The sequence below is a fragment of the Toxotes jaculatrix genome, chromosome 7 (assembly GCF_017976425.1).
Source record: "Toxotes jaculatrix isolate fToxJac2 chromosome 7, fToxJac2.pri, whole genome shotgun sequence".
Taxonomy (NCBI): Eukaryota; Metazoa; Chordata; class Actinopteri; family Toxotidae; genus Toxotes; species Toxotes jaculatrix.
In genome coordinates this window covers 4,388,796-4,406,952 of record NC_054400.1, presented here as the reverse complement: position 1 = coordinate 4,406,952, position 18,157 = coordinate 4,388,796, and the positions used below count along the sequence as shown (strand labels likewise).

The 18,157-nt window shown below is 34.9% G+C and overlaps 2 protein-coding genes across 3 annotated transcripts in view; one reads left to right on the top strand and one right to left on the bottom strand.

Moving 5' to 3' along the window:
• Positions 1–3,768, top strand: part of znrf3 (zinc and ring finger 3) — a 63,061-nt gene extending 59,293 nt beyond the window's left edge. Inside the window, exon 8 of one of the 2 annotated variants that reach the window (XM_041043034.1) lies at positions 122–3,768. In XM_041043034.1, coding sequence (XP_040898968.1) covers positions 122–1,869 — 1,748 coding nt within the window. In that variant the 3' untranslated portion in view covers positions 1,870–3,768. The remainder of the gene's footprint in view (positions 1–121) is intronic. The other variant, XM_041043033.1, reaches the window with a different exon arrangement.
• coq5 (coenzyme Q5, methyltransferase) lies at positions 3,769–17,794 on the bottom strand. Its single transcript, XM_041043035.1, has 7 exons — positions 17,601–17,794; positions 16,861–17,010; positions 6,203–6,427; positions 5,657–5,763; positions 5,349–5,437; positions 4,696–4,807; positions 3,769–4,340 (listed from the first exon to the last, which is right to left on the bottom strand). Exons 1-7 carry the CDS (start codon positions 17,791–17,793, stop codon positions 4,239–4,241), a joined length of 978 nt encoding a protein of 325 aa, XP_040898969.1. The 5' UTR covers position 17,794; the 3' UTR covers positions 3,769–4,238.
• Between the last annotated feature and the right edge of the window lie 363 nt (positions 17,795–18,157).

The following is an 18,157-nucleotide window of genomic DNA, read 5'->3' as shown; positions in this document are numbered from 1 at the left end:
TGGTCCACAACCTCTGAGTATTTTGCTGTGGTGTTCAGATAAAATACTTATTTAATTCAAGGGAAAAAAAAAAAATTGTAAACGAGACTCATTCTAAATGTTACGTTATTTCTTGTCACAGAGCAAAAGAAGGGAAATCCAGGAGCGGCATGCATGGACCCTGGCAACCCAGTCCACAGCCGGCAGCGGGTGGTTCTGCCAGTCCATTATCCTGGAAGGGTGCACCGAGCTGGCCAGGTGACTGCCTACCCAACCAGAACCAGCATGGACCCCCACGGCAACCCCATCACTGTGCTCACTGTGGACCAGCACCCAGATCCTCAAGGTCTGTACCCACCCCAGTCAACGTCTGCCTTTCTCCGGAGCTACCACCCCACCCTCCATCTGGACCACTCACTCAACCCCCACCACTGCGGATTAGAGCACCGCGGACCCCCTGCCTACCCATCACAGCCGCATCACGCTGCTTTTAAACGACCCAAGTTTCATGGTCGCAACTTCTCCCGCGCAGCCTGCTTCTCGCAGTACGAGACTATGTACCAGCACTACTATTTTCAGGGGTTGACTTTCCCTCAACAGCCTGAGGGTGGCCAAGGGCCTGCGGTGGCAGGGCAGCTTGGTGGAGGAGGGGCCCACAAGGGCCACCACAGCAGGGCCTTTCAGCAGGGGCTGTTATACCCCACAGTGGTACACATGGCACCTGCCTCTTCGTCAAGGATAGGTGACACCGGTAGCACTTCTGGCCTGAGCTGTTACCATGGCCACCGCTCAGTGTGCAGCGGTTACCTTGCTGACTGCCCTGGTAGTGACAGCAGCAGTAGCAGCTCAGGCCAGTGCCACTGTTCCTCCAGCGATTCCATGTTGGACTGTACTGAGGTCAGCAACCAGGGGGTGTACGGTAGCTGCTCTACCTTCCGCAGCTCGCTGAGCAGTGACTATGATCCTTACGTCTATAGGAGTAAGAGTCCGTGTAGGGGCTCCGCAGGGGAAGCAGGGGCGGCAGCTTGCACCACAGTTCCTTCCGAGGACTCATCATCCGCTGCTCCCTTGGGACATGACTGCCTCCAGCTCCCTCCTGGAGCTTCGGGATATAACTCGGGGGACCACCTCTCCAACTGCAGTTTGGAGCCCAACTACAGCAGTCGCTCATCACTGGAACCCAGGGAGAACAGCAACACTAGCACTACCTCAGCCGGTGCTCCAGAGGCTACCGGAGCAGACAGGGGAAAGGGGGCCCAGGAGGAGTCAGGGGAGCTTGGGGCTGCAGCCTGTAGCTGCTGCTTTGAGGTGCTTCCTCCCAACGTGGAGTGCAAAGGGCAGGACTCGGACCAAGCTGGGCCTCTGGCCCCCGGACGATGTCACAGGGGGGTGGATTTTCAGAGCTCCGCTTCCAAGAACTACTTTGCTCCTGAGCATATGTGCCCTTCCTCAGAGCAGGTGAGCTATGAAGGGCTGCCTTGCTGCTTCTACAAAGAGATGAAGGTCCACAGGGCCACAGCAGGGCGCTACACTGAGGACTACGCTGTTAATGTGCAGTATGCACATGCAGATTCAGAGGCCTGCACTGGACAGGGCTGCTGTGAACTCAACCAGAGAATACCCATAATTCCCGAGGACACAGATTGTGAATTGGGCACAGGGGCAGAGACCCAGAGCAGTTTACTGCCCATCAGTGTCACAGTGGAGGCAGAGGTGCGGACAGGTGAGCGACATGAGCCCAGGGAGGGGTACTTCACCTCAGGACAGTTTAGAGGTCAGCCATACCCTCAGGAGGAGGAGACCAGGGCTTTGTTCCACCCCCAGCTCTCTGCAAGCCCCACTGCATTGGGAAGCAGTACTTCAGCAAATGAGGGAGGTCTGGGTATATGAACTCGAGCCCAGAGAGAGAAGACTCTGTCAGAAGTATGTATTTGGTACCGTATCAGTCAGTCAATCATTGAAACCCTCAGTTGCCTTGTTCTAACCTTGCTCTCCGAGCGCTGAATGTTATCATCTTAGATTGTGTGGATTTCTACTGAAATGGCCTGTCATTTCTAAGTTCATTCCTGTGGCCACAAACGTCTCAGCACCAAACTGTGCTAACACAGCACTGAGACAAAGTGATACAACAAACAAGAGTAAAAGGATGGAGGTTGTTAACTGAAACTAGGAGTAGGTTGGTATTGGCATCTATGTGGAAACAGTCTGCTGCCATCAAGGGTTAGGCCCCTTCAGTGCTAAGTAATCCGGGCCCATTTCTTGTGAGCTTTCTTCAGATTTTGTCAAGAACGAGCTATCAAGCTAGACTCCATCTTTAGGGCAAGATCTAGGGATCTGAGATGTTTTTTTTTTTCTACAAGAAAAAGTACACTCTTAATTCACAAACATCTGCATCTACATGTATACATCGTGTATATGTGTGCACGTGAACACTGACTGCCTATAAAGCTTCAACCACCAACTCAAATAGGTTGTATGGACATAGCTATACCAAAACAGAAAGACATGATTGTTTTTTTGGTTTTTGTTTTCTTTTTTTTAACTTTTTTTCAAGAGCAGGGAAATGGGTCGTCCTAAGTGTCTGCAGCCCACACATTTCTCTGAGGAGAAGAAGCTATATATTACAGAAAAAAATGCATAGAAATGTGAATGCAAGGCTGACACTGGTCTCTATTCAATATGATACAGAATTTGTTTTATGCATTGCATTTCTGTCCAGTAGTGGCCTACCTGTATGAGATGTGCCAGAGCAACATGAAAGCCTTACGCTGGTAAGCTATTTGTAGCAATATCTAAAGACACTGCAATGCTTTTGGTTGAACTCCAGACCAAAGTGACAGTGTCTCGGGGTAAATAGATTTCTTCAAACGTAGAGTGTAGCACTCTACCTCTTGTTTGGAAGCCCTTAAAAGTGTATTTTTGCTGTCACTTACCCAATTTCCTCAATGAGGCTAATAAATATCTATAAAGGTTCCAGCATGTATCACAAGGCCAAAGGAAAGTAGCTGGAAAAGACTCATATTTCATAAGGGTTCCTTATTGTACTGTGACTTTTTTTTTTTTTTTTTAAACGATGCAGTTATACATACCACAGTGTATCCGTTTGAATCATATCGTGCTGTGCAAAATACATACTCGCGATATCAATGCTTGTCATTCATGCCTTTCTGTTTGTCCTGCAGACTGTTTTTATACTGTTTCTATGAAATATACACATTCTCTACACAGAGGAAAACCTTCTGAAATAACCCTATTTATAAGTTAACCCAGTGCTGTAATCAAGTGAGAATCTAATCTTGCCTTTTGCATAGAGATATGTACCTACTGCAAATATAACATTTTGGGGTACTTGAGTCACTATTTAATTTTTTTGTTATTGTTTCTAGCACTTAAGAAGATTAAAATGTGTACAAAAATTAATATTTTTTAATTTTTTAAGAATATAATTATTTTCTGTCATTACCATTACAAATGTTTAAAGGCTAGAAATCAATCTGTGTATATTTCTGTACCTGTATAGCAAACACATTTCATAAATGGAAATATGTTCTCTGAATATTTATTTACTAATATATTTATCTTTAAGCCATGTCTTATGTTCAGAGTGTATGAACGTTTGAGGTTATTTGGTTGCTTTTTATTTTGAGAAAAATCACTAACATGAGACTTTGTATATACATGGTAATTGCACACAAGACGATTAAATCTTCTCTGACCAAAAAACTGATTTTAAAACTTTAGTACCATACAGTTTTGTAATTAAAGTGTACAAAGATCTGTAAAATATACAGTTTTATTCAAGTAACTCACGTTATTGTGTTCTTTCCATTATTTGCATTCCACATTGATGTGTTCACTTAATTCTTTCCAAAAGTTTGTAGTTATTACTGGTTGTAGTAATAGTTTTATCATGAGTACTAATAACTAGTTTGCTTTTTGCAGCTTTGGGAATAGTTCACACAAATACTGAGATCAACTTTTGCAGGTTTTATTATCATTGCCATTCTTAACTGCTGATACAGCGAAAACGTTGAGTACAGTTTTCACAAACAGAATTACATACTATAATAAATATGTCCACTGACCTGATTTTCTCTCATTGTGCAGTGGCACCTGCAGAGAGGATCTCTGGGGCTTCATGCTTTGCGCTATATGTCTGAGAAGTCAGCAGACAGTCCGTCACACAGAGAGAAAAGCCTGAAACACAGAGCCAGTCCTTTTGCTTCTTTGATTTTGCTTGAAGGTGTTCAGAGTGCATCTCACAGCTTGAAACCAGAGTGAAGAGCCACAACTCCGCCCGTGAAGTTGAGGTACTGTACACAGTAGAAACCTGCGTCTTCGATCATATGTTTGAATTCCTCCTGCAGAAGATACACAGCATATGAAATGACTCATCAACACTGAATCTGTGCAGTGACGCTGCTGCTTTGGCATCGAATAATTACAATCGATGAAAATCGAATTAGCTTGAAGAAACTTAAATTTAGCTTAAGAGTATACAGTGACAAATATTCTGGCTCCAGATTTTATCTGTGAAAATTTTTGTAGATGAAAAAAATCATTAAAAAAAATAGTCATTAGTTGCAGTCCTGGCAGCAACATAAAACCAAGAAGAAGTTTAAGTTTGTAAGAGGAATGTAAAATAATTATAATACAGAGATAAAATCATGTCCAAAGTAGTAAAGAGAAAAAGTGAAGGGAATACTTTCTTCACACCTGGTCAGGGAACTTGCGGATACTCTCCACCAGATACTGGTAAGATTTCCAGTCTCCAGCAATCACCTCTCCCAAAACTGGGATCATCTGGAAACTGTATGCATCATAAAGCCTGAAAAATGGAACGAGACACAAGTTACCAGCAGAAGCAAAATGGAAACCGCTGCCAACCTTTAATATATCCCAGATCTTACATACAGTTCAGGGACCAATTTAACTGTATAATACATGAAGCTAGATAATCAGTGGGTGGAGTCTCTGGCCAGGAAGAAACCCTCTGTAGCACATGGTTGGCCAGCCCTTCTCTAAAGTACTAAGCAGCAAGGTCACACTTAACAGGCAATATACTGAATGACTATAAGGTGCAAAACCAGAAGAGGGCAGTGTTGATCTAGACTACAAATGGCAAACACTTGTTAAGTTTCTCACTTTTGCAGATTTTGGAAAGCTACAAAAGCCAGCCAGATGACAACAATACATAAATTACTGCAGGGCTGTTGTATTAGGCTTAGTTATCAAAACCAAGTTGAAACTGTTAGAATTTGTTTCTGGATTCATGTGACAGCATCAATAAGTCTGTGGAGACCTTCTGAGAGATTTTACAATGTTGATAGATATTAAGACATCCATCATGAGTAAACACTCTCCCTCACCTTGCCAATAGAGGATTTGTCACTTTGCTGAACTCTAAACACATGAACCTGCCACCGGGCTTCAGGACCCGCAGAGCCTCTTGAAGTGCCTGAAAAAAAAAAATCAATAGGTTCAATCAAGACACATCACAGTAGTTTAAAAGTTCATGCCACATGTTGTATGAAGCAGGTAGATGTTTGGTGTCCACACTGGATGTTACAAATACTCAGTTCTGTTGTACTTGCAGGCTGATAACTCTAAACTCAGAACTGCAGCATGAACCTGTCTTTACTGGGATCATTTGTGTGCAATTTGTCTTGACAGTTACCTGATCTATATGAGTGACGTTGCGAATGCCGAAGGCGATGGTGTAAATATCAAACTGGTCGTCATCAAAGGGCAGTTCCTCTGCATCCCCCACCACCCACGACAGACCTGATACACATCAACACACACACAAACACAGACACTCAGGCTCAAGCAGACTCAAAGACGTCTGCTGGTTTTTTCATTTCAAAGACCACCTTCGCCTTGCAGCATGTTTGACATGCCAAGCTCAAAAGTGCTGGTGATTGGCTGTGTCCAGTCACCCAGGAAATACACTAGTTTACGCCACGCCCACAAAGCCACGCTCTTTATCTTTTCCACATTTTACACGGATTGGTTTCTTCGTTTTTTCCTGATTAATTTCATTTTTCAATACTGGTGTCAATACGCCAGAAAGTATAGTCACTATAGTTTTTTCACACCTTATTTTAAGGTATGTAAACATGTTGTTTTAAGACAAAACAAAATAAACAACAAAATCTTAAAAACCTGGGACCAGATGTCTTGCTCAAGGACTCGTGAAGATGTTTTACATCAAAAATCTTACCGGAACTGATGCCCATGCTGTCGGCTTTCTGCTTGCCCACTTTCAGCATCTCCTTGTTTATGTCACAGACAACAGCCCTGGACTCCTGAGGACCCTCCTCATCCTCTGTGGAGTAGTTGTTGGAAATGTCTTGCCACGACGGTGTCTGCATGGACCGCGTTGCTCGGCGCTTTTGCCGCTCTTGCTGAGAACGAACATACTCCAGGAAACGAAAGGCAATGTCACCTGCAAGGAAAGAGAATAACAATTTTGGCCGATTTTGACGCCTTACTATACCATGATGTTTTTTATGACATTTTGAGTTGAAAAAAATTTTTGACTTTTTTTTGCCGATTTTGACGCCTTACTATACTATGACACTTTTTATGACATTTTGAGGTCAAAATTTTTTTTGACTTTTTTTGTCCAATTTTGACGCCTTACTATACTATGACGTTTTTTATGACATTTTGAGGTCAAAAAAATTTTTGACTTTTTTTGTCCGATTTTGACGACTTACTATACTATGACGTTTTTTTATGACATTTTGAGGTGAAAAAAAATGTAGACTTTTTTTGTCCGATTTTGACGCCTTACTATACTATGACGTTTTTTATGACAAAAAAAGTCAAAAAATGTTTTTGACTTTTTTTGTCCGATTTTGACGCCTTACTATACTATGACGTTTTTTATGACATTTTGAGGTGAAAAATTTTTTTGACTTTTTTTGTCCGATTTTGACGCCTTACTATACTATGACGTTTTTTATGACATTTTGAGTTGAAAAAAAATTTTGACTTTTTTTTGCTGATTTTGACGCCTTACTATACTATGACGTTTTTTATGACATTTTGAGGTGAAAAAAAATTTTGACTTTTTTTGTCCGATTTTGACGCCTTCCTATACTATGACGTTTTTTATGACATTTTGAGGTGAAAAATTTTTTTGACTTTTTTTGTCCGATTTTGACGCCTTACTATACTATGACGTTTTTTATGACAAAAAAAGTCAAAAAATATTTTTGACTTTTTTTGTCCGAGTTTGATGCCTTACTATACTATGACGTTTTTTATGACATTTTGAGGTAAAAAAATTTTTTGACTTTTTTTGTCCGATTTTGACGCCTTACTATACTATGACGTTTTTTATGACAAAAAAAGTCAAAAAAAATTTTTGACTTTTTTTGGCCGATTTTGACGCCTTACTATACTATGACGTTTTTTATGACATTTTGAGGTGAAAAAATTTTTTGACTTTTTTTGTCCGATTTTGACGCCTTACTATACTATGACGTTTTTTATGACATTTTGAGGTCAAAAAAAATTTTGACTTTTTTTGTCCGATTTTGACGACTTACTATACTATGACGTTTTTTATGACATTTTGAGGTCAAAATTTTTTTTGACTTTTTTTGTCCAATTTTGACGCCTTACTATACTATGACGTTTTTTTATGACATTTTGAGGTGAAAAAAAATGTAGACTTTTTTTGTCCGATTTTGACGCCTTACTATACTATGACGTTTTTTATGACAAAAAAAGTCAAAAAATGTTTTTAACTTTTTTTGTCCGATTTTGACGCCTTACTATACTATGACGTTTTTTATGACATTTTGAGGTGAAAAATTTTTTTGACTTTTTTTGTCCGATTTTGACGCCTTACTATACTATGACGTTTTTTATGACATTTTGAGTTGAAAAAAAATTTTGACTTTTTTTTGCCGATTTTGACGCCTTACTATACTATGACGTTTTTTATGACATTTTGAGGTGAAAAAAAATTTTGACTTTTTTTGTCCGATTTTGACGCCTTCCTATACTATGACGTTTTTTATGACATTTTGAGGTCAAAAAAAATTTTGACTTTTTTTGTCCGATTTTGACGCCTTACTATACTATGACATTTTTTATGACATTTTGAGGTGAAAAAAATGTTTGACTTTTTTTGGCCGATTTTGACGCCTTACTATACTATGACGTTTTTTATGACGAAAAAAGTCAAAAAAATTTTTTGACTTTTTTTGTCCGAGTTTGATGCCTTACTATACTATGATGTTTTTTATGACATTTTGAGGTGAAAAAAAATTTTGACTTTTTTTGTCCGATTTTGACGCCTTACTATACTATGACGTTTTTTATGACATTTTGAGGTCAAAAAAAATTTTGACTTTTTTTGTTCAATTTTGACGCCTTACTATACTATGACATTTTTTATGACATTTTGAGGTGAAAAAAATGTTTGACTTTTTTTGGCCGATTTTGACGCCTTACTATACTATGACGTTTTTTATGACGAAAAAAGTAAAAAAAAATTTTAGACTTTTTTTGACTGATTTTGATGCCTTACTATACTATGACGTTTTTTATGACATTTTGAGGTGAAAAAATTTTTTGACTTTTTTTGTCCGATTTTGACGCCTTACTATACTATGACGTTTTTTATGACATTTTGAGGTGAAAAAAATTTTTGACTTTTTTTGGCATATTTTGACGCCTTACTATATACTATGATGTTTTTTATGACATTTTGAGGTGAAATTTTTTTTTGACTTTTTTTTGGCCGATTTTGACGCCTTACTATACTATAATGTTTTTTATGACGAAAAAAGTAAGAAAAAATTTTTGACTTTTTTTGTCCGATTTTGACGCCTTACTATACTATGACGATTTTTATGACATTTTGAGGTGATAAAATTTTTTGACTTTTTTGGTCCGATTTTGACGCCTTACTATACTATGACGTTTTTTATGACATTTTGAGGTGAAAAAATTTTTTGACTTTTTTTGTCCAATTTTGACGCCTTCCTATACTATGACGTTTTTTATGACATTTTGAGGTGAAAAAATGTTTTAACTTTTTTTGGCCGATTTTGACGCCTTACTATACTATGACGTTTTTTATGACGAAAAAAAGTCAAAAAATTTTTTTGACTTTTCTTGTCCGAGTTTGATGCCTTACTATACTATGACGTTTTTTATGACATTTTGAGGTCAAAAATTTTTTTGACATTTTTTGTCCGATTTTGACGCCTTACTATACTGACGTTTTTTATGACATTATGAGGTGAAAAAAAAAGTTTGACTTTTTTTGTCCGATTTTGACGCTTACTATACTATGACATTTTTTATGACATTTTGAGGTCAAAAATTTTTTTGACTTTTTTTGTCCGATTTTGACGCCTTACTATACTATGACGTTTTTTATGACATTTTGAGGTGAAAAAAAAAGTTTGACTTTTTTTGTCCGATTTTGACGCCTTACTATACTATGACGATTTTTATGACATTATGAGGTGAAAAAAAAAGTTTGACTTTTTTTGTCCGATTTTGACGCTTACTATACTATGACATTTTTTATGACATTTTGAGGTCAAAAATTTTTTTGACTTTTTTTGTCCGATTTTGACGCCTTACTATACTATGACGTTTTTTATGACATTTTGAAGTGAAAAAATTTTTTGACTTTTTTTGTCCGATTTTGACACCTTACTATACTATGACGTTTTTTATGACGAAAAAAGTTAAAAAAAAATTTTGACATTTTTTGTCCGATTTTGACGCCTTACTATACTATGACGTTTTTTATGACATTTTGAGGTGAAAAAATTTTTTGACTTTTTTGGTCCGATTTTGACGCCTTACTATACTATGACGTTTTTTATGACATTTTGAGGTGAAAAAAAATTTTGACTTTTTTTGTCCGATTTTGACGCCTTCCTATACTATGACGTTTTTTATGACATTTTGAGGTCAAAAAATTTTTTGACTTTTTTTGTCCGATTTTGACGCTTTACTATACTATGACGTTTTTTATGACGAAAAAAGTCAAAAAAAATTTTTGACTTTTTTTGTCCGATTTTGACGCCTTGCTATACTATGACGTTTTTTATGACATTTTGAGGTCAAAAAATTTTTTGACTTTTTTTGTCCGATTTTGACACCTTACTATACTATGACGTTTTTTATGACGAAAAAAGTTAAAAAAAAATTTTGACATTTTTTGTCCGATTTTGACGCCTTACTATACTATGACGTTTTTTATGACATTTTGAGGTGAAAAAATTTTTTGACTTTTTTGGTCCGATTTTGACGCCTTCCTATACTATGACGTTTTTTATGACATTTTGAGGTCAAAAAATTTTTTGACTTTTTTTGTCCGATTTTGACGCTTTACTATACTATGACGTTTTTATGACGAAAAAAGTCAAAAAAATTTTTTGACTTTTTTTGTCCGAGTTTGATGCCTTACTATACTATGACGTTTTTTATGACATTTTGAGGTAAAAAAATTTTTTGACTTTTTTGGTCCGATTTTGACGCCTTACTATACTATGACGTTTTTTATGACATTTTGAGGTCAATAAAAATTTTGCCTTTTTTTGTCCGATTTTGACGCCTTACTATACTATGACGTTTTTTATGACATTTTGAGGTCAAAAAAAATTTTGACTTTTTTTGTCCGATTTTGACGCCTTACTATACTATGAAGTTTTTTATGACAAAAAAAGTCAAAAAAAATTTTTGACTTTTTTTGTCCGATTTTGACGCCTTACTATACTATGACGTTTTTTATGACATTTTGCGGTGAAAAAATTTTTTGACTTTTTTTGTCCGATTTTGACGCCTTCCTATACTATGACGTTTTTTATGACATTTTGAGGTGAAAAAATTTTTTGACTTTTTTTGTCCGATTTTGACGCCTTACTATACTATGACGTTTTTTATGACATTTTGAGGTCAATAAAAATTTTGCCTTTTTTTGTCCGATTTTGACGCCTTACTATACTATCACGTTTTTTATGACATTTTGAGGTGAAAAAAATGTTTGACTTTTTTTGTCCGATTTTGACGCCTTGCTATACTATAATGTTTTTCATGACGAAAAAAGTAAAAAAAAAATTTGACTTTTTTTGTCCGAGTTTGATGCCTTACTATACTATGACGTTTTTTATGACATTTTTAGGTCAAAAATTTTTTTGACTTTTTTTGTCCGATTTTGACGCCTTACTATACTATGACGTTTTTTATGACGAAAAAAGTAAAAAAAAATTTTTGACTTTTTTTGACTGATTTTGATGCCTTACTATACTATGACGTTTTTTATGACATTTTGAGGTCAAAAATTTTTTTGACTTTTTTTGTCCGATTTTGACGCCTTACTATACTATGACGTTTTTTATGACATTTTGAGGTGAAAAAAATGTTTGACTTTTTTTGTCCGATTTTGATGCCTTACTATACTATGACGTTTTTTATGACATTTTGAGGTGAAAAAAATTTTTGACTTTTTTTGTCCAATTTTGACGCCTTGCTATACTATAATGTTTTTCATGACGAAAAAAGTAAAAAAAAAAATTTGACTTTTTTTGTCCGATTTTGATGCCTTACTATACTATGACGTTTTTTATGACATTTTGAGGTAAAAAAATTTTTTGACTTTTTTTGTCCGATTTTGACGCCTTACTATACTATGACATTTTTTATGACATTTTGAGGTGAAAAATTTTTTTGACTTTTTTTGGCCGATTTTGACGCCTTCCTATACTATGACGTTTTTTATGACATTTTGAGGTGAAAAAAATGTTTGACTTTTTTTGGCCGATTTTGACGCCTTACTATACTATGACGTTTTTTATGACATTTTGAGGTGAAAAAAATTTTTGACTTATTTTGTCCGATTTTGACGCCTTACTATACTATGACGTTTTTTATGACGAAAAAAGTAAAAAAAAATTTTTGACTTTTTTTTACTGATTTTGATGCCTTACTATACTATGACGTTTTTTATGACATTTTGAGGTCAATAAAAATTTTGCCTTTTTTTGTCCGATTTTGACGCCTTACTATACTATCACGTTTTTTATGACATTTTGAGGTGAAAAAAATGTTTGACTTTTTTTGTCCGATTTTGACGCCTTACTATACTATGACGTTTTTTATGACATTTTGAGGTGAAAAAAATTTTTGACTTTTTTTGTCCGATTTTGACGCCTTGCTATACTATAATGTTTTTCATGACGAAAAAAGTAAAAAAAAATTTTTGACTTTTTTTGACTGATTTTGATGCCTTACTATACTATGACGTTTTTTATGACATTTTGAGGTCAAAATTTTTTTTGACTTTTTTTGTCCGATTTTGACGCCTTACTATACTATGACATTTTTTATGACATTTTGAGGTGAAAAAAATTTTTGACTTTTTTTGTCCGATTTTGACGCCTTACTATATACTATGACGTTTTTTATGACATTTTGAGGTGAAAAAATTTTTTGACTTTTTTTGGCCAATTTTGACGCCTTACTATACTATGACGTTTTTTATGACATTTTGAGGTCAATAAAAATTTTGCCATTTTTTGGCCGATTTTGACGCCTTACTATACTATGACATTTTTTATGACATTTTGAGGTGAAAAAAATTTTTGACTTTTTTTGTCCGATTTTGACGCCTTGCTATACTATAATGTTTTTCATGACGAAAAAAGTAAAAAAAAAAATTTGACTTTTTTTGTCCGATTTTGATGCCTTACTATACTATGACGTTTTTTATGACATTTTGAGGTAAAAAAATTTTTTGACTTTTTTTGTCCGATTTTGACGCCTTACTATACTATGACATTTTTTATGACATTTTGAGGTCAAAAAAAATTTTGACTTTTTTTGTCCGATTTTGACGCCTTACTATACTATGGCGTTTTTTATGACGAAAAAAGTTAAAAAAAAATTTTGACATTTTTTGTCCGATTTTGACGCCTTACTATATATACTATGACGTTTTTTATGACATTTTGAGGTGAAAAAAAATTTAGACTTTTTTTGTCCGATTTTGACGCCTTCCTATACTATGACGTTTTTTATGACATTTTGAGGTGAAAAAATTTTTTGACTTTTTTTGTCCGATTTTGACGCCTTACTATACTATGACGTTTTTTATGACGAAAAAAGTAAAAAAAAAATTTTGACTTTTTTTGTCCGAGTTTGATGCCTTACTATACTATGACGTTTTTTAATGACGAAAAAAGTAAAAAAAAATTTTTGACTTTTTTTGACCGATTTTGATGCCTTACTATACTATGACGTTTTTTATGACATTTTGAGGTGAAAAATTTTTTTGACTTTTTTTGTCCGATTTTGACGCCTTACTATACTATGACATTTTTTATGACATTTTGAGGTCAAAAATTTTTTTGACTTTTTTTGTCCGATTTTGACGCCTTACTATACTATGACGTTTTTTATGACATTTTGAGGTGAAAAAAATTTTTGACTTTTTTTGGCCAATTTTGACGCCTTACTATACTATGGCGTTTTTTATGACGAAAAAAGTTTAAAAAAATTTTTGACATTTTTTGTCCGATTTTGACGCCTTACTATATATACTATGACGTTTTTTATGACATTTTGAGGTGAAAAAAAATTTAGACTTTTTTTGTCCGATTTTGACGCCTTCCTATACTATGACGTTTTTTATGACATTTTGAGGTAAAAAAAAATGTTGCCTTTTTTTGGCATATTTTGACGCCTTACTATACTATGATTTTTTTTATGACATTTTGAGGTGAAATTTTTTTTTGACTTTTTTTTGGCCGATTTTGACGCCTTACTATACTATAATGTTTTTTATGACGAAAAAAGTAAGAAAAATTTTTTGACTTTTTTTGTCCGAGTTTGATGCCTTACTATACTATGACGTTTTTTATGACATTTTGAGGTGAAAAAAATTTTTGACTTTTTTTGTCCGATTTTGACGCCTTACTATACTATGACGTTTTTTATGACATTTTGAGGTGAAAAAAATTTTTGACTTTTTTTGGCATATTTTGACGCCTTACTATACTATGATGTTTTTTATGACATTTTGAGGTGAAATTTTTTTTTGACTTTTTTTTGGCCGATTTTGACGCCTTACTATACTATAATGTTTTTTATGACGAAAAAAGTAAGAAAAAATTTTTGACTTTTTTTGTCCGAGTTTGATGCCTTACTATACTATGATGTTTTTTATGACATTATGAGGTGAAAAAAAATTTTGACTTTTTTTGTCCGATTTTGACGCCTTACTATACTATGACGTTTTTTATGACGAAAAAAGTAAAAAAAAATTTTTGACTTTTTTTGACTGATTTTGATGCCTTACTATACTATGATGTTTTTTATGACATTTTGAGGTGAAAAAATTTTTTGACTTTTTTTGTCCGATTTTGACGCCTTACTATACTATGACGTTTTTTATGACATTTTGAGGTAAAAAAAATTTTTGACTTTTTTTGTCCGATTTTGACGCCTTCCTATACTATGACGTTTTTTATGACATTTTTAGGTGAAAAAAATTTTTGACTTTTTTTGTCCTATTTTGACGCCTTACTATACTATGACGTTTTTTTATGACATTTTGAGGTGAAAACATTTTTTGACTTTTTTTGGCCGATTCTGACGCCTTATTATATTATGACGTTTTTTATGACATTTTGAGGTCAAAAAATTTTTTGACTTTTTTTGTCCGATTTTGACGCCTTACTATACTATGACGTTTTTTATGACATTTTGAGGTGAAAAAATTTTTTGACATTTTTTGTCCGATTTTGACGCCTTGCTATACTATGACGTTTTTTATGACATTATGAGGTGAAACAAATTTTGACTTTTTTTGTCCGATTTTGACGCCTTACTATACTATGACGTTTTTTATGACATTTTGAGGTGAAAACATTTTTTGACTTTTTTTGGCCGATTTTGACGCCTTACTATACTATGACGTTTTTTATGAAGAAAAAAGTCAAAAAAAATTTTTGACTTTTTTTGTCCGATTTTGACGCCTTACTATACTATGACGTTTTTTATGACATTTTGAGGTGAAAAAATTTTTTGACATTTTTTGTCCGATTTTGACGCCTTGCTATACTATGACGTTTTTTATGACATTATGAGGTGAAAAAAATTTTGACTTTTTTTGTCCGATTTTGACGCCTTACTATACTATGACGTTTTTTATGACATTTTGAGGTGAAAACATTTTTTGACTTTTTTTGGCCGATTTTGATGCCTTACTATACTATGACGTTTTTTATGAAGAAAAAAGTCAAAAAAATTTTTTGACTTTTTTTGTCCGATTTTGACGCCTTACTATACTATGACGTTTTTTATGACATTTTGAGGTGAAAAATTTTTTTGACATTTTTTGTCCGATTTTGACGCCTTGCTATACTATGACGTTTTTTATGACATTATGAGGTGAAAAAAATGTTTGACTTTTTTTGTCCGATTTTGATGCCTTACTATACTATGACGTTTTTTATGACATTTTGAGGTCAAAAAAAATTTTGACTTTTTTTGTCCGATTTTGACGCCTTACTATACTATGACGTTTTTTATGACATTTTGAGGTGAAAATTTTTTTTGCCTTTTTTTGGCCGATTTTGACGCCTTACTATACTATAATGTTTTTTATGACATTTTGAGGTGAAAAAAATTTTTGACTTTTTTTTCCCGATTTTGACGCCTTACTATACTATGACGTTTTTTATGACATTTTGAGGTCAAAAATTTTTTTGACTTTTTTTGTCCGATTTTGACGCCTTACTATACTATGACGTTTTTTATGACATTTTGAGGTCAAAAAAATTTTTGACTTTTTTTGTCCGATTTTGACGCCTTACTATACTATGACGTTTTTTATGACATTTTGAGGTGAAAAAAATTTTTGACTTTTTTTTCCCGATTTTGACGCCTTACTATACTGACGTTTTTTATGACATTTTGAGGTCAAAATTTTTTTTGACTTTTTTTTGGCCGATTTTGACGCCTTACTATACTATGACGTTTTTCATGACAAAAAAAAGTCAAAAATTTTTTTTAACTTTTTTTGGCCGATTTTGACACCTTACTATACTATGACGTTTTTTATGACATTTTGAGGTCAAAAATTTTTTGACTTTTTTTGTCCGATTTTGACGCCTTACTATACTATGACGTTTTTTATGACATTTTGAGGTGAAAAATTTTTTTTGACTTTTTTTGGCCGATTTTGACGCCTTACTATACTATGACGTTTTTTATGACATTTTGAGGTCAAAAATTTTTTTGACTTTTTTTGTCCGATTTTGACGCCTTACTATACTATGACGTTTTTTATGACATTTTGAGGTGAAAAATTTTTTTTGACTTTTTTTGGCCGATTTTGACGCCTTACTATACTATGACGTTTTTTATGACATTTTGAGGTGAAAAAATGTTTGACTTTTTTTCCCCACCTGGATTAATAAAGTAATTCTATCTATCTGTCTATGACATTTTAAGGCCGTTCTAAAGTATGACTTTGTTTGGCTTATTATCATTTTCTTAACTATACCTTTCTAATGCATCGATGTTGTCTTTTCTTGTAGCCCCTGGCTTTCTATCTCTCTGCCCCTCCTGCTCTCCTGTTCATGTGCTACTGCTTCTGCTGCGAGTGTAACTACTGCCCCTCCCTCCTCTACTCAGCGCAAACACAGGCCGCAAACACATACTGACCAATTACATGCGGCTTTTAGGAAAAAGAGAAAATGAAAAAAATAACTGTTCCCAATCAGGAGCTGGCTCCTGACGTTCACTTCAAAGACCCGGCTCTAAGAGCCATTTCATTCGTAACCGACACATCACTACAGTCTGATGTTCTGCGAAGGTTCACACAAACTCTTTTACCTGTGCCACCCGCCACATCCAGGAGCCGTGCGCCAGGCTGTGGGTGCATGACGTGCAACAGCGTGTCCTTCCACAGTCGATGAATCCCAAGACTCATGGCATCATTCATAACGTCATACTTCTGGGCCACATTCTCAAACACCTTATACACTGAAAAAGCAAAGAGAAAGAAAGCATCTGTCTCACTGGAAACAGTTAAGAGCACGTTTTTCTTCTTTATTTAAACTCAGATGTTTTACAGCATTGATACGCGTTTTAGTGTTTTAGGATTTTGTCAAACGAACATTTTAACTGGCACATGGCTTACAGAGGTGCGAAGGACAACAGATATTATTTTAAAAAACTGGCAAATTATTGTCCCTCGGCAGCCTGTGAAAACAACCTTGCTGTTACCGCATGGTTTAAACCTTTATTCTACTTACTACCTAACACTTTTAAATTCGGCATACAGAAAAAGCACCAAACATCACTCATTTTGATACAATTCCCATTTAAATATACGTTGCAAGGCAAAGGGAATCGCCTGTGAAATGTGTAGAGGTCTTAATGAATAGAGCTGTCATTTCGCGGATCATCTGTATGCCGAACTGTCCTGCAAATCCTCACGGTCCGAAAAACATCCCGAATCCCGTGTCTCAAGGTGTGTACACTGACCGAGAGGCAACGAGGTTTTAAATAGCATGTTTTCTGAATGAAGTTTGTTATCCTGTTCTGTGGAAATGCGCTTTGCTGTTACTCACCTCTCTTCGCTTTCTCTTCCTCTGGTACCGTTTCGAAGCCAAAATGCGTACTTCTGTCATCGCTAAAACAACGACAAGACGGCGTCCCCCAACAACATCCCGACCGACCTGAGACTCCAGCAGCAGTAACGTTTACATTTCTGTGGGAAAGGCGGATCACACTCCGGACCAGCTGCCTCATAGGCGCCGCCATGTTGCCTAATTATACAATTCTGCGACAGTCTGTCGTCATTCACAGACGACAGGGTAGTTTTCCGGTGTAGTTTTGTTTTTAGAAACGCTGAACAAAAATCTTCACAAGGCAGTCATTATAGAATATATATATATATATATATATATATATATATATATATATATATATATATATATATATATATATATATATATATGTATATATATGTATATATATGTGTATATATATGTATATATATATATACATACATACATGCATATACATATATACATATATATATATGGTTATTTTTGTCACACATTTAAATAGAGACAAGCAGCAAATCCTCATATTGAAAAAGATGGAAACTGTGACATTTTAGCAT

Coding starts and splice junctions, on each gene's coding strand:
- coq5 (XM_041043035.1), bottom strand. CDS start 17,793: ATGGCGGCGCCTATGAGGCAGCTGGTCCGGAGTGTGATCCGCCTTTCC. Junction 6,428..16,860: donor GGATGTGGCGGGTGGCACAG/GTAAAAGAGTTT, acceptor CTTTCCTTGCAG/GTGACATTGCCTTTCGTTTC. Junction 5,438..5,656: donor ACGTCACTCATATAGATCAG/GTAACTGTCAAG, acceptor TTTTTTTTTCAG/GCACTTCAAGAGGCTCTGCG.